General features: G+C 36.3%; 1 protein-coding gene across 2 annotated transcripts in view; it reads left to right on the forward strand.

Annotated features, from left to right (window-relative positions):
* The first annotated feature begins 478 nt into the window (after nucleotides 1-478).
* Nucleotides 479-17270, forward strand: part of mcama (melanoma cell adhesion molecule a) — a 56504-nt gene continuing 39712 nt past the window's right edge. For both annotated transcript variants that reach the window (XM_079871095.1, XM_079871096.1), the window contains exon 1: nucleotides 479-607. In XM_079871095.1, coding sequence (XP_079727221.1) covers nucleotides 526-607 — 82 coding nt within the window. In that variant the 5' untranslated portion in view covers nucleotides 479-525. The remainder of the gene's footprint in view (nucleotides 608-17270) is intronic.

A 17270-nucleotide genomic window follows, 5' to 3' on the forward strand; every position in this document is an offset into this window, starting at 1 on the left:
TCAATTATATTAAGACCCTAACAAACAACTGTGTTTGTACCATGGTATCAGATGGTAATTATTAATACCGTGGTACTGACCAAAATACAATGGTATTTACTTTGAACTAGAAATTATGAAAAAAAACAAAAAAAAAAAAAAAAAAACGATGGTATTATGAAGGTAGCCTACATGTCAATACACATGCTATTAACACGGCACCATGTCCAAAACATTCAAGGAAGGCACTTTTTGCTAGGATATATCACATATAAACATTAAGGCGTACACTATCCTATTTCACGCGCGGGCAAACATAGGCCTAACCTATAATGAAACCAAAAAAATATGATTTTAACCAGATTTATTTTGTAGGGTGGGGAGCATTAATTGAATGTCCCAAATTTCCTCCCACTCGCAGTGGGACAGTAGCCTACAATAGTGAAGAGAAAGGGAGCATTTGCAACTCGACTCCATCTCCCTCCCTCCCTCTCTCGCGCTCCTCCTGGCCAAAACTGCTGAGCCCCTCTAGTGCGCTTCATTCAGATGGATAACTTCAGAAACATGGCTCTGCCAAACACTTCACTTTTACTGTTTCTTCTTCAACTGTGCGCTATTGCGTGGCAAGGTAAGTCAATTTCACCTCATCTTTCCTTGCGGCGCTGTTTTTTGTTGTGGTTTAATTTCATGAGAAACTTTTGGAGCGTTACGACCGCGCGCGTTTGAATGGGATGCATGCGATTGTTTTAGGATGCTGCAGTTATACTGTACCACATTGTGCGGTGTTTAAAACATTCTGTTTGTAATAGCCTACAGGAATATCGTCTGTTTAAAGTTACTTAGACCACATTCGTAAAGCGTTTTTACCTTGGCTTTGGTATTCGCGTAAGAAACGTATGAAGTTTCTCATCAAAACACACCGCACGTGAGTTAATAAATACGTTAAGCTTGTTCAAACATAGAGACTTTATACTAAAACACATAGTAGCCTACTTGTTTGTACAGTAATACAATATTGCTTTTAAATGAGCAAAGTTCATTTTTCTCATTTTCCTTTCATTTTCATATGCTGAATTTGCAGAAAACTGTACGTAAACTGTTAAATCTGGCATTGATACAAAAACAGCAGGTGGACTAAGTGATTTTTTTTCCCTAAAACATCCTACAATTGGCATTTCTTAAAATATTTAATCTCATTACCCTATTTTATCTAGTAATGCAAAGCAAATATGTATTTAACAAAGCAAATATTTAAGAGGTTTCATGTTAATAACTAGCCAATTTGCAGTTTCCTCTGGTGTTATGAAGTGGTTCAGATCATGGGATTGGTCACAAATACAGGCTTTGTGTGTCTGCTCTCAGATACAGTCTGTGGAACTCGTATAGAGGGCTCAAAAATCTGATGATATGAGAGATTCTCACAGTGATAAGTAAGCTGTTCACAATATGCTACTCAGTTGTATAATCATACGTTTGTAGACCTAGATCCTCAAAACATAAAGCTTATATCTGTGCAAATTGCCCTGTAGGTCTCTTGTACATGACCTAGACGACTACCGAACCAGCCCTTCTCATTAGGGAACAGATGATGGACCCCCACTGCATAATCCTCTCCTTGTCCATCTATATCTATCCCGTTGTGTTATCCGACTACTTTTTTGTCCATCCTTTTACACTGTTTTCCGCCTTCGTCGCTTTTTCTCTTTCTCTCCCAACATATTTTGTTCTGTGGGACTCTCCTATAATGCTGGTTCTTCCAAAGATTCTTAACAAGCCCCTTTCCTACCTTCTGTTCACCCTTGTGTTAATAAGGTCCCTCCAGTTCCCCAGCAGATGAACCAAAGCTGTCTGTCCTGGGATTACTGAACACCTCGTCAGATAACTGCCCCTATGATTAAGAGGGGTCACCTTGCTCCCTCAGTGTGAGGGGGCGATTTTTCATCTAAGAACTTGACATTGAAAGTGTCATCCTTACAATTTATAGTGACTGATGTGGATGATAGAATATGTACTGAAGAAAGGCGTTGATTCGTGTTAAAAAACAACAACAACCTTTTTTGTGTAAATTGTCACACAAATAACCATTTATTTTGGTTAAGCATAAAAAAAAACAATATTAAAACAGTATCAAATTATAGTGTATAAAATTATATATTAGCACACACACACGCATGCACACACACACACACATATATATATATATATATATACATTAATAGTAGTTATAGTGTTAATAATATTAAATATTATTAGGTCCAAATTATTAAATTATGAAAATAATTATTCATTTATTAGTCATTTAATTGTTTAATAGTATTTTTCCCCTTTTATGTAAACTGATAACCTGTTTATTTTAATTAACTATAAGCATAACAGTATCAACTAGTAATATCATATTATTAATATTCATTTTATTACATTTTTAATGTTATATTATTCATGAAACCGACATATTGGTCTGCTTTCACGGCCACAGCAAAAGTCCAAGAGAAATATCTTCATATCAAGGCCCCGTCAATCAAAAGTGAAAACCGGAGCTCTAGTGAAAATCCTAATATAGGACATCCGCCAAAATATGCATTTTTATCCAGATGTCCGTACTCATTCCCTTAAGTTCGTGTGAGCTGCATTGTGTGCCAGTGACAAAGATGCCTTGCCTTAGACTTCCTGCTTCCCATAGCAGCCCATGACCCACAGTGGAGGCGATACAATTGAGTGGCTGTTTCTGGTTTGAAGGGGTTTCTATGCCCAAAATCTTGGGTTGAGCCCCTGTCTGTCACTCTTGACAGTGAATGTCATGTAAAAGCCTGTGGGCTTATTGTTTTGGCCTGGCAGAAGGTGGAAATCAGTGAAGACCTCTATAGGGATAATCTGCATTGTTGTTTTGCAGTTCAGCTTCAGTGAGCAACAACATGTGGATTAGATGAAGATTGAGACCCTTACATATTTGAGTTCAAACTGTCAGTATTTGCAACTATGTGGTGCTGAGCATATTGTTTATGCACAATTGTGTGTTATGGGTTTGCAATATGAAACATCACTGATGCATATTGAATCTGACTGATGGGAAGGTTCATCTCAAGTTTAAGAGTTAATCTCTTATCTAATCCAATCACACTGAGCCTTTAATGACTCTTACCAGCAGGGGGCAGCAATAAGGCAATTACCTGAACAAAACTAAACACTTGTGTTACTGATTAAACATGTATGCATGCAACAAATATGCATTGTCTTTGTAGAACGTCTGTTTGATTGCATGCTTTGAATTGTGCACTTGTTTCTTACACCATAACTCACATTTACTGCACTATTACTGCACATATTTACCTTTCGAAGTTCAGTTTGAGGTATGCAGTGCTAATTCATAGTATGTAGATTCTACAGTATATAATGTCAGTAACACATTTATACAATTAATCAAAAAGACATTAGTGTGTACTTGGATTTACATCTAGTTTCCTTTACCTCAGTCAGATAATTTGTTCCTTATTGTGACATGATCTAAGTGAAACAGTTTATCGAAAAGAAACATTTTAGGCCAGGGACTTGTTGATTGGTTGAGGGAGATCTGAAAGCAGGCTTGCAGTCGAATGTAAGAAAGGGGTCGGGTTTAAGAAGTCCAGCATACATCGCCACAGGGAAGTCTGTTGTTTCACTGTTAGATCCAGTTATGATATTTCGATTAAAAATTAAAAGGTCAAAACATTTTTATAATAATGAAACATATGTAAGCAGCATAAATCAAATTTGTATTTTCTGTGCCACCAAATGGAATCGCAAAAATAATGACTGTTTTCATGCAGGTTTCCTGAACCGTCACCCTGTCTGCCATTGGTTGGCTGACACACAGTAGCAGAGTAACTGAAAGCCCTCATCTTAAGGAAGGCCTGCATAAATAGGCTGTTTAGACGACTTTGTTTGTGGGCGTTTGCATAAGATGTGTTATTGCATTTAAACACAACTAGATCGAGTGCATCAGAATGGAACAAAATAAATTTTTTTAAAAATAGAGCTATTTATAATGTGACATGCCATGTTAAAATTACACAAGACCTGATGAGAAGCCCATCTCAATATTTGTCTGTACTGTAAAATAATTCTTACCAGGTAAATCATTAATGCATTAACAAATGAGACCTTATTGTAAAGTGTTACCATATAAAGTACTTGGATGCATCCAAACCAGCACTAATGAGTCATTCATTAATGTTCACCCTGGTAAACCACAAAAATTCACTGTATAACGAATCACTGAAAGGTCAGGCAGTAACTATGGTGACCATTAAATATTTGACACCTGTTAACAAAAGAATCATCCCATCAAATCCACTAGACCCTTCAGTGCTCAACCACAGAACAGCCCTTTACTTTCAAACATAATTCAGTATTTATCAAAATCTCTTTTGATCATATCCCTGAAGTCAAGGTTTTGATCCTTCTTCTAAGATTTCCCTGTAGTGATGAGCTGAGACAGGCTAGACGACAGCACCGCAGGCCAAATTCTTGAAGTCACCCGCTGCGAGTTCCGCCAAAACAATGGCATGAGATTCCTCCGTTAAATGCCTGTATGTATCAGTAGGAAGCAGAATGGGGGGATGGTAGTTGGAGGTGTGCGTGACATCCACAGGTGAGTTTACAGGGTTAGATCACTATCTGATAGAGGTTGCTCTTATCAAAGCCCTTTGCCTTGCCAATTGAGTCATTGAAAGGAAAAGCCTCTGTGTTTGTCATCTAGTCTTCATCTGAGCTGTATTTGAACAAGGAGATAGGCTACCTTTAAAGCAATGACTGTTTCAAGAATGAAGAAAACTATGTCTAGTCATTTTGTGAAGGAATCCAGTCTGGCTGCTCCTCATTTTTTGTTGGCTTACTTTTTACAATATTAGTGTGGTCTGGGAAATGTGTCAAACTTGCTGTGGCCACGAGGCCGTCGGAGCTGCCAGCGCGTCTCATGTTACTTTATTCAATGATCTGTGGAGATTCTTGCATTTTCAGGGACATTTTGAGTGGCACAATCTGCCATCGTAGCAACATTTTGATCCAACTAAAGAGTAGATGTGTAAAAACCCTGGACTTATAGTGATGGCATGTTTATCAGAGTCAGATGTGGAGACTGACCACATTAATGAAGCGTGAGAATGAATAGCAATCATCCAAGTGCAACGAAGGGGGTGAAGAATTTACAGTGGATGGATGCCAGCTCTTTTTGCCCCTCTCCCTCACTTTCTCACAGAATGTGTTTTTATTTTTTATTTTAGAAAGCTGTAAAATGAATCCAAAATTAGATTGGTCACACTCAAATTGTCCCCGGTTTTTTTTTTTTTTTTTTTTTTTTTTCTTACAGGCTGTTCAATAATAAAAAGAGCAATTTCTCTTAAAGGCATAGTTAAAATGAAACTTCTGTCAACATTTACACACTAATCTATTTGACTTACTTTATTTTGTTGGAACACAAAATGAGATATTTTGCTGAATGTCCAGGCTGCTGCTTTGCATAAAATGGTAGTGAATGAGGACGGATGACGTCAAGCTCCAGAAGCAAGAAAACACCATAAAGTGGGCCATATGACTTGTCTATATACAGTATATGTAGTGGTCAGCTCCTCACACAAATCTTTTAGAATATTATTCATGTAATATCATTCAATTTCTTGTCCGAAACCAAAAATTATGGACACTCTGGCATGAAAATCACCACTGAAAATTATTTGTCTAAATTATTACAAAAATCACATTTGTGATGAATAAACTGAACAAGTGGTATGGATGCTTATGGTTCCTATATATATATATATATATATATATATATATATATATATATATATATATATATATATGTAAGGGATAATGTATAGAGAGGCGGTCGTTATAGCGAATAACAAGCCCGACAGGCTGAACGAGACCCCGACGCGAAGCGAAGCTTAGTTTGAGTTTTCGTTTACGAAAATAACCTTGGTAGGATCTTTACATTTATTCAGCCATGCATTAAATTGATCAAAAGTTAAAATTTAAAACCCCAAAATTTAACTTTCTAAGTCATGGTTTCCACATAAATATTTAGCAGCACAACTGTTTTCAACATTGATAATAATAAGAAATGTTTCTTGAGCACCAAATTTTAGAATTATTTCGGAAGGATCTTGTGACACGAAGAAGACCATGAGACATTACAACCTTTGATGGTGTACATGCTTTTGTTTTATGGAAAAGAGCAGTTTGGACATTTTTTTAAATATCTACTTTGTGTTTCACAGAAGAAAGGAAAGTCATACCAGTTTGAAATGACATTGAAATGACATTTTTAACATTGAAATATGTAATTATTAGACTGCTGACTATTACTTTCTCTATTCCTTTATTTGAAATGGAAAGAGGACATTTTCCCCACCAATAACATTCATAAATAATCTCCTTTTGGATCAATAGCAATTATATGCTTCATGCAACAGTGTTAAGGACACAGCTGTAGACAGTTTTTTAATGGCATTAAAATAAATGGGAAAAACAGTATGTACTGATAAAAGGCTTAATTTTGCACACTATGTCCCTTGTGATTCTTTGGCTTTATCTCATTATTATTCTCCAGACTTATAACCAGCTTAGCGCACCCTTCCAAAATGCACTATTTAATTGGTTGAACGCAGCCCGTCACTTTTGGAGAGCCCCATCTGTGGGACACGTCACTGGCCAGGAACCGATTCGGGATCTGGCAGAAATCCTCACAATGCAAATGGGATTTCGGAAGTCCTCGTATAATGTTTTCTCCAAAACCTCCCTCTAAATCACTGCCTCTCATCCACCCCTCTGCCTTTATCACTTTCCATCTCTCTTTCTCTCTCTGTTTACCGTAAAATCCACAGACAGCTGCAAACACCTGGTGGCTAACTCATTCTTGAGGAGGCAGATGTGGATTTTTTTTTTCTGGATGTGTGTGCATGCGTGTGAGTTAGTAGGTTGCTCATGTTACAGAAATCATACACCACAATAGTAGCACCTCGAGTCTTGCTGTCTGCCCCCATCCCCCACGATCTTAGACGCCTCCTCCCACATCTCCCTCATGCTCGCATGCCCTTCACTCAGGCTTGGCTACCGGCCCATTCAAAGGGAGCTAGGGGCTTCAGGCCCTTCGTGTGTTTTACTTTCTCCAAAATCTTTATTGATTTTTGCAGGCATACCTGCAGTTGCTGTTTGTGTTTCAGGTGGCTTCAAGGTAATTCTCAGTGGTCCTGCCAAATAACCTATGAAGACTGTTTTTCTTTGATGTTATTAGTTAACTTGATTTTTGTATTTTTGGTATTTTTGGAAGAAACTATTAGTGGGGTTTTGCCAGGCCATTGTTAAGCAGTTACTAAGATGTCCTAAGTGTTTTTTTAGTACGTTGGTGGCTGGTTGCTTGCCTTAAAGGGACAGTCAAACCCCAAAATGAAAATTCTGTCATCATTTACTCACTTTTTTGTCCATATAATTGTAGTCAATGTGAAACCAAAACTATTTAGATGTCATTTTTGGGTGGACTATCCCTTTAAGAAGAACCCCTTATGACTGTTTCCAGTCATAAGTCTACAGAAGCCAATTAATTTTTTTTTTTCATGACTGGACATTTTGTTTGTTTGTCTGGATCTATTGATTAATTCAAAAATACATAAAAAATGCTATTCATGCATAAAATGCCCTGAAAACACATCTTCTATGATGAGCATTGTTTTAAATTTGAGCATCAAAATTCATGTAGGTATTGTTTGGTTCAAAATGTGAAAATTGTCATGGGGATATAACTGTCTTGATATTATAATGAAGAAAAATGTCAGATTTGAAATTCTTAAAGAAAACCTACTTTGGTAAACTTTGTACAGCAAATCAGTCATGTGGTGCGACCATCATGCAGATAAAAGTAGAGGATTTTATAAAAAAAAAATCAAATGAAGTTGAAATAGTAAGAAGGTACATGTGTTTTAAACTGGACTTAATATTAAATATTTTTAATTTTCTTTATTGTGGACACCCTTAATTTCTTCTGAAACAAACATTTTGCAGTTCTGTTTGGTGCTGTTATCGTGGCAGAAATTAAACACCTTTAAATATACTGGATATATCATCATAAGCTCTTCAGGTGTTAGTGGCATGTGATCCTGCACACGTCCTATTATGTGGTAGAATGGCTCGAGATGTATTTCAGTGCTTTTTGAAATTTGATCAAGCCATATGTCATCCTGTGTCTCTATACGAGTATCTTTCATGACAAAAAAGCTGTCGAGACATTCATTGTGCTTTTCTGCTGATTACTGAAGGCAAAAATTCCTCAAGAACCACCACACCCTTTACATCTCTTTGTCCTCCAGCATGTTATACTCTGTTACCATCTTTTCCATACTTTCTTCTTTCTTTCCTTCTCATTTATAAAACAAGTCTTCTAATTATTCCTAAGAAATATGCAGGAATGTGCAGAATTTTTAGCCAAACTTTACTGGAAAAAATGTAAAATAACAAAATTGAAGGAATAAAAATAGTCCACAAAATCTGGGACATCTGAACAGATCTTCTAATAAAAGAACCCCCCCCCCCCCCCCCCCCCCCAAAAAAAAAATGCAGTCTTGTTTTTTGGCCCAGTTCGTCCAGAATTTCCTTCTTTTGTTGTACAGTATTTACCAAGAATATTTATTTTAGTGCATCACTAATATAATGTGTCATCTTTTAACTTGTCTTTGCTTTTAAACATCTTGTATATATTCAGCACCATATGTTGTTGGAGACACCAGATTGTGTGGGCAAATTATCTTTTGGCTGAAGAGTGATGAGTACACAGTCTGATAAATATCATAGTGGTAAAGGTTAGCTCTCACTTATTTCAGTCAAATCATTGAAACAGAAGTAAACAGAATGTTCTTCATCTTTGAAATGTCATCCAGAACCACACGAACAGTTTGCCCTTTCTCTCCAAGAGATGCATCTTGTTGGAGTTGGATTTTGGGGGGTGTGCGAGGGCACAAATGTAGGCTTTCGTTTCTTCCATCAAATATATATTAATACAGATGTTCCCTGTCTGGGATAAACTGCTCTTTTCTGACCAGAACACTGTCATATTGAAAGCCCAGATGCTCCACAGCAGTTCAAATATGCTGCTCTTTGAGACTATTTTATGCTCAGTTTCTCGTATTCAAACTCTAAACGGCATTCTGTAGAAGAAACTGTGTAGCTGATCAGAGATCTGTTGAAGGGGTAATATCTCCCAACACCCACAGTGGTGGCACTGTGCCAACGTTCTGGCATCAGCAGTCCTCTTTTCATTCTTTCGTCTACTCCCCGTAGATCTGATAATCAAGCATAGTGGGTTGATACTGACAGATCCAGTACCTAGATATGTGTGTGCATATGCACATGCATATTCAATAATGTACTCCCACAATTCATAGCCCTACTCAAACCCTGCTGTTGTGCTAAAGCAGGTCTTTGTAGTTGCTCTCAGCTGGGAATATGACTGGTAATAAAGGCCTGTATGTAATTTGGTGCCATTGGACTGTAATTTATAGACATTCTTTAGGAACAAAGTCAATAAGCCTTTGCCTTAGCCATTGTATGCATTTGGACAGTAAATATATACTAACAAATCTGTAACACTTTTTTTCAGATTCTGTTGTCAAATTTAAAGCTGAAGCGTGTCATTTATTTCAGCATTTGGTTAATTTATTTCAAACTAGTAGTTTCATTCGTCAATCTGAATGAATCCAATCTGATCCAAGTTCTTTTTATATGAATCCTAAACTTTGCAATCTTATTTACATATTTGTTTACATATGCATTACATGCATTCCAAACAAAACTTCAGTGCAGTTCCCAGTCGCCGCATTCTGAATCTCAAAATGTCACCAGAGCTACCGTGAATAATTTCCATTTTTGCCTTGATGCCATATATAAAAAGAAAGCTGACATATTATGTCAAAAGAGCTTTTTTCGCAAATATTTTGTAAATATTCAGTCTCCTCCACTGATCCGTTTGTAAATGTAAACGTATGTAAGGTATTTTTCATAGCATCACAGAGCCACTTTTTTCACATTTCAGGAGTCACCCTATGAGTAGCTTACTTTTAGATGTATAGCTCGTCTTTAGAAATTTTAATTTTTTAGAAGATTTAGCTAACTATGGTAGTGGTCACAAGTTCCATCGTTACCAACATAGTTGAAAGATTTGCCGTTTTCTAGAAACCATAATTCGAACAAACATTCGCAAATAGCTTCGCAAACTTACATGGTTGTAACTACAGCTCTCGAGCTGAGGATAGAAGCACAGTTTCTTGTTAAAATGACATGTGGACTCAAAAGCCGTGTTTCCAGAAGTTACTCAGAACAGTTTGTCCCAGGAACTTTTCCCCCCCCCCATACCTGTTGCTGTCAGGTTTCCATCGCAGTCTAAAGTACCATGAAGATTAGGCAAATTAGTCCGGTGACGTAGGACAGCGTGGTACTTTCCAGTTCCCGCTGGATTTCATCCTCTGAATTTAATCTTAATAAAGCCTGAACCTTGTCGTCGGTCCATCGGTCATATTTTTTAAACTCCATTGCTGATTCGAATAGCAAACAACTCTGACTGCAACAGACTTTTAAAAATGGTGGTTGAAATATAATGCTGCGTGGAGTCAACCAATCAAAATGCTGTGTGAACTCAACCAATCAGCATGTTCAGCACCCAAGTCCCACCCCTGATAGTTCCTGAACTTCGAAAAAGTACTACCTCACCAGCAGGGACTTTCTGCGGGGGAATTTTTTTAACCCGGAACTTAATTTAGACCCTGGTTCCTGCGGTCGAAACACACCGAGTACCACCCCATAGTTCCTAGTTCCTGGGGAAAGTTCCTGCAGTGGAAACGTGGCTAAACAGAATTGCTCTTGGGTTTTCACAATAAATTCTGTCTACATATTGTGTAAAATTGATGTTTTAGTGTAAATTTTATTTGCTGTCATTAAATTGTGTTATTGTGTTATATATTATTTCATCCAGTGATAGATATTGGTCAATGGATGAACCAATATAAAACCCATAATAGCATTAAAACCCATTAACCCTTTAACTGTCACCCCCCCTTTTTTCGCATAGACAAAAAAATCACTATACAAACTTAAATGGTTGTAATTCAAGAATGCTTTGGAATATAGACATATGGTTGGTCTTGTTTTTAAGAAGACATTTGCCAGATTATTGTAGAAGTGAAATAAATGATTAAAGTGAAAAAGAAAAAAAGTTATATAAGTTTGAGTTTATGAAAATATAGAATGTAAAAATATAATTATTTATATTTTATATAAAATATATATATTACAAAATATATTTTACTCTAAAACTGCTAGAAAATTAAAGCCAAAAATCTAAACAAGTTGTGTTCCAAATTTTAGGTTGATATCTCAAAAAATGAGCTTTCAGTAAGATTTTATTTGGGCGCAGTACCAAACTTTTTCACTAGATGGACAGCCAGCTTCCTTACTGACCATATAAGGGCGCCTCCATTTTCATATATGTTTTGAGTGATCTGAACCATGTATTTACATAATTTCATACAATTTATGAAGTATACATCCTATTCAGAAATAGTATGGGTGTTTTGGCAGTATTTGATTTGATTTCAACCTCTAATAAACATAAAAAGAGCACATATGTGCGTTATAGCTCGCTGCCGCTGCGTGCCGCATCACAAATCGAGAATCCATAATATTTTTCTTTATATTATAAACATTTTCAGACCTTTTTTTCTCATAACATTTAATTGGTGTTATCTTTTGAACTCTTGGCATCAAAACAAACTGAGGTTTCTACCAATCTTTCATGATTTTTCATGTTTATTTCTATTTCAAAATAAAGGCCTAAACACGCCTAATGAATATGAAATATTCTTGTTGCAAATTGATAAATTACTGCTCCTCTGTAATTTATTTTAAAAAACAGCCACCAAATATGAAAACTAGAGATTGTAAGCTTTCAAATGATATATAGTTTGTCAATATTACTTTAGGTTTTTACTAAGATATTATTGTTTTAAATATATATGGGCAAACGTCCCACCTGTGGGACGGTGACAGTGATAACTCTAAGTGCAACAGAATTTTTAATCTTGTTAACATGGTATTTGGCATAGTCTTTACTCCCGTATAAATGCGGTTCATTTAATTCAGTCAGTTTTCTCCACGCAACATAATTTTTCTCACATGCTGCTGTAAGGAATTGAGAACCACTTCACTGTTTAACTTTTTATTCCCTGACGGTTTGCTTTAATTGTTGTTTGATTCATCGCAGGTTCCCTCATATGTCGTACTCCGGGGTTCCCGTATGCATTTATGCACAATGTGCAAACCTCAAAAATTATGCTGATTGTTGACATGCTAAAATCTAAAAATATTAAAGTGTATATATAGCTAATTGAAAGATAAAGAATGTACTGAATGTTAGCTTGCTTATTGTGCCCAAGAGCACTATCTATTTGAGTCCACGTCATTTTAACAAGAAACTGTGCTTCTATCCACAGCTCGAGAGCTGTAGTTCCAACCACGTAAGTTTGCGATGCTACTATTGTTTTGGGAAATGCCAAATCATTCAACTAAGTTGGAAACAACGGAATTTGCGACTATAGTTGACTAATGATGTTTTTGGGAAACGCACCCCAGAATGTGACCTAAGTTGATTTTTCAGAAATTGCTAGTGAATTTTACAAATAATTACAAAGAAATGGCATTTAATACATTCAATTAAATGTGAAATTTTGAAGTGGAAACATTGAAATGATACTTTCTTGTAAAACCTACTTCTTAATCTTTGTTTTATTTAAAACTCTGAAGAATAATATTTTTTACAGTGTAGTCCATATACACTGGACAGTAGCAGAAAGGACACCTCAAGCCGGATACAACATATTTGCTTGGAAACTAGTGGCTAGTGGCAAAACTGTACTAGTACAAATGGTGGTTAATTCTGCATGGTGGATAAATGTAGTGAATGTACTGTGACCATCAGCTGTCTGAGTACATTTAAAAAGTATGCTAGCAGAAATCAGACAAAGACCAAAAGGATCATTAATGACAGAATGCCATATTTTACAGCAGCAACCTCAAACCGCCAAAAACTGGATGGTTGCAGCAAGCCTATATATCAATACTTGACAGTGGCCGTTTTACTTCCAAGGTTCCCCCTGGATTCTGGATGCAACTTTTGCTATTCGATCCTTTGTTGACATGATCATTTTATCTGGCACTGAAAGGTAACATTATACACCAAATATTTTACACTGAGGCCAGGGATGGTCTTTGTGGTGAGGTAATTTTTTAAACTATAGGAGATACACAAACGTTACGCAACAAATTTGGCAATTAGTGTGAGCATTTGTACTATTCTGCTGGATGGATTCACTGTAATTTATTTAAACGCTGTGTACCTTAAAATTCCTGGCCTTTTGGATTGTTAATATGAACTAAAGTGCCATTTATAACAGAGAAAGACAGACAATGTTAACATTTCATAAGCTAGGCACCAGGCAGTATTACTCACATGGAAATGGTTACCAGTCAGAACAGCTGGATTCAGCCAAAGGAGACGTCTTACTCAAACCTTTTATTCACTGTGAGCATATCAGACCAGACATGGCATGCAGAATTATGTCAAAGCCATTGCAAAGAATTGAGTTTCCATGTACAGATCAGACTGTTCAGATTATTCAATGCAACTTATGCTGATCAAAACTGACAGCTCAGACATTTTAGCTTTGCTTCTAAGAAAGAAAAATCACAAATGAGATCTCTTTGTCTCAAATGAGACTACATGAAGAGCAGATTTAGATCACATGAATCTTCAGAAGAAAAATGTGAGTTTTCAATATGAACACAAAAATGTGTCATCAAATTCTTCAAAGAACGAATGATCTGAGTTTTGCTATCCACATTTATTTTATAGCTCTATATTTCTCATAAGGAGTTCGGGGAAAAAAACATCTGATGTTGATCCTTAAAACTTAATTGAGAACAACCATTACATCTCCTGAAGTATGAAAGAGCAACCTCTGAGCAATAAAAAGTCCTCACAGTATGATTTGCAGTATGCATGGTCAAAAGTTTGGGCTTGGTCAGATTTTAAAAATGTTTCTTGAAAGAAATATTTTGCGTTCACTCAGAACGTGTTTTTCCATTCCACTACGCTACTTTTCCATTGTTTTTCAATGTAAACACACGTTAGATGGACATCTTTAACCATTGCTCTCACGTCTCTTGTTTTGCAGCTTCACGCGCATGACACAGCATTCTAAAAACACGGCACTCAAGTTAAAATAAAATACGCATTTCTATTTTAACTTTTTTTGTTTCACTGACCTGCAGCTCGTGTTTTTAACACGTTCTGTGTGAACGTCCATGAGGCTGCATTTATTTGAGCAAAAATACAATTGAAAAGTTTCAGTTATGAATTCCCTTATGAACTGCTCAGTATATCAGTGCAAAAACCTGCATATTCATTAACCACCCACAATCCATTTTAACTAGGAGCTAAAGAGCAGCATTAAGTCAATGTATCATTCCTTTCAAACATGCCTCCTTTTTATGGAAATGAGGCTTATGTTATTTAAAATACAGTTTGTTTGTTTACAGCAGCGTTTATTCATCAAATGGTGATCAAATGAAGAAGAAGAGCATTATATCCAGGAACTTAAAAGTTATATTTTTTCATTTTTGCCTTTGATAGGGTAGTTCATGGAGAGGCAGAAAGCAATAAAAGAAAAGGGAGGGGAACAGAATCAGGAAAAGACTATAGTGGGACACGAACTTCAGCAACTGAAGGGCTTATGCACTATATGTCGAAACTTTGTCCACAAGGCTTAAAAGAGCATAATCAGACGGTTCCTTTTAAATGAACTTCATGAACATCAAACAAAAGTTAGATTAAGAAAGGTCATTGACAGAAGTGAAATTGAGTATTAGCAGAGGAGATGAATGACAAAAATCAACAGATGCAGCTGTCTCTCAGCTGCCACGTGTTTCCCTCCTAAACCTTGAAGGAGACCCTTGTTTTTAGGACACTAATATACTGTTCATCTTTACGCTACCTCAACCAGGTGGTGTCGAAACACTCGTGGATGCATTTAAAGTCTTCATGTCAGGCTTCATCAAATACATGACTGGATAAAAGCCGGGAGTTGAGCTCACCCATGTTGACAGAATTCATTTTAGAAGAGTAACTCAGTAGAGCTGTGAATAGGTTATATGGGCTGGGAATATGTTTGGAATAGAGAGTTATATAAATCCTTGTTGATAGTGAATATGTGCAGTCATTGAGAGTATATCCTTTCCCTCACAAATTATACAGACACCATGGCGCAGGACTTCCTAAAGTGGGAAGCCTTCTTGGTTGGTCTTGGGGCCTGTATTTATGTCTGATGTCTTTTGTCTTTAACCTATCACCCTATAAGTGTCTGCTTACTGAGTCGCTCTCATGGGCCTCTTTTTGTCCCTTAGGGGCCAGATTTATGATCTGCCTCAAAATTTGCCTCAAGAGTCTGGACTCTTCCTTATCACAAAAACACTTTATGTTTGCAAAGGTTCAAGTTCTACTGGATTGAGTGCAGTGTGATTTCATTTTTCTTAAAAACTTTTCAAAAAAATACCAGCTTTCAATAAAAAGGTCAATAGCATGTAAGACTGTATTATAAAGAATAAATAAAAAAAATCTGGTTTAAATGTAGTTAAAAAAATACCATTTCTTAGATTACAATTTTCTAAGAAAGATTATAAACTTACAATTTCTTAGAAAAGTGTTTAATGACTTGAAAAGGTTACATAGTGTAACAATCAAGTCAAAAAGTAGTTATATATTTGCTTTATACCTTGGTAAAGCAAATATATTGACCTGGGTATTTTTTGATAAATGAATAGATCCGGACAAAAAAAAAAGGAGCATGTGACATCACGTGACCCTCATATCACCTGACACTCTATTACAACTTGAAAGTATGTGCATATTGTGTGTCTTGGCTGGAATATGACCTCACACCTTTACTATCAGGTACGGCTATCTGATGTGAAATATGATATGCTGGACAGAGCTGTATGGTTCTGCTCTCACAAAGGCAATAGATCTTTCATTTTGGCATATTTCTTTAGTAAATGACAGGGTCCCATGTGTGTCATCATGGATGGGGTGGTTGTGATATCTGCCCTCTATAGACCAGCTATCCCATTCCCAATATAGCAGTAGTGCTGGACTGAACACTTTTCCTCTTGGTTTGGTTGGAGCACTGCCACATGTACAGACCCAGAGGGTTATTGTGAAAACTTAACTGATCACAAATCAGCATGAAAGAGCAAAGTCTATTAAAACCTTCTCATCTGGCTTTTTTTTGAGGTTTTACCTTCTTTTTTTGTGCAAATGCTAAACAGGCTGTAACCTTTGTGGTCTGCATCCTATTTCATTTAATTAAGGTTGCTCATAAATGTAATTTATATGCGCTTAGACACTGAAACAAAGACTTTAAAGGGCTTTGAAATCCCATTATCAAATGGTTGCAAATTTCTGATGTGTAAATGAAAGAACAAATGAAATACTTTTTTATTATTATTTGTTGTCGTATTAGCATTATGTACGGATAAAAAGAGAAATTGTGGCATTTAAGCATGTATATTGTTGAAATCTTCAATGTTCCTAACAAACTGCTGCCCCTGACCCAATTGAAGGCAATATTAAATTATTACAAAGACCGTTCCATAACCATTAATTCATTATAAAAGTCAACACAAACGGCTTGGATTCAAAGATTGATTACAATGATAATGTTATAGCAGCTGCATCTTTCTTGACTCAACTTATGATATGCATGAAATCCCACTCAGTGTTGTAGATTTAAGTGTAAAGAGAGGAGATTGTTGTCACATACACTCTTTCCAGCAAGACTATGCTAAATATGAATTGCATGAAGACTGAATTATATTTAGCCCTGTAGGCCTACATGGAATCAGCGACAAAGTTCCACATATTTTCACAGAGCATGTCCACCAGACATTGTGTTTTACTGTGTAATAATAATTTAAGAATTGAATAAAACCAGTTGTTTGTAGATGTTAACATTTTCCAGTGCATACAAGCACTCCAAACTCCACCAATCTTCCATTAATCAGACAAATGATTGTCCCACCCCAGACTCCTGCCAAACAATGTTTACAATTTTCATTGAAATCAACCTGAATTGCTTATTTATAGTAGTCTCTGAATATTAAAATTGGTTTCATTTAATACAAAATATTCTAAAATAATAATTTTGAATTATTACACAGTA

This window comes from Squalius cephalus (genome assembly GCF_949319135.1).
Source record: "Squalius cephalus genome assembly, chromosome: 5".
NCBI lineage: Eukaryota > Metazoa > Chordata > Actinopteri > Cypriniformes > Leuciscidae > Squalius > Squalius cephalus.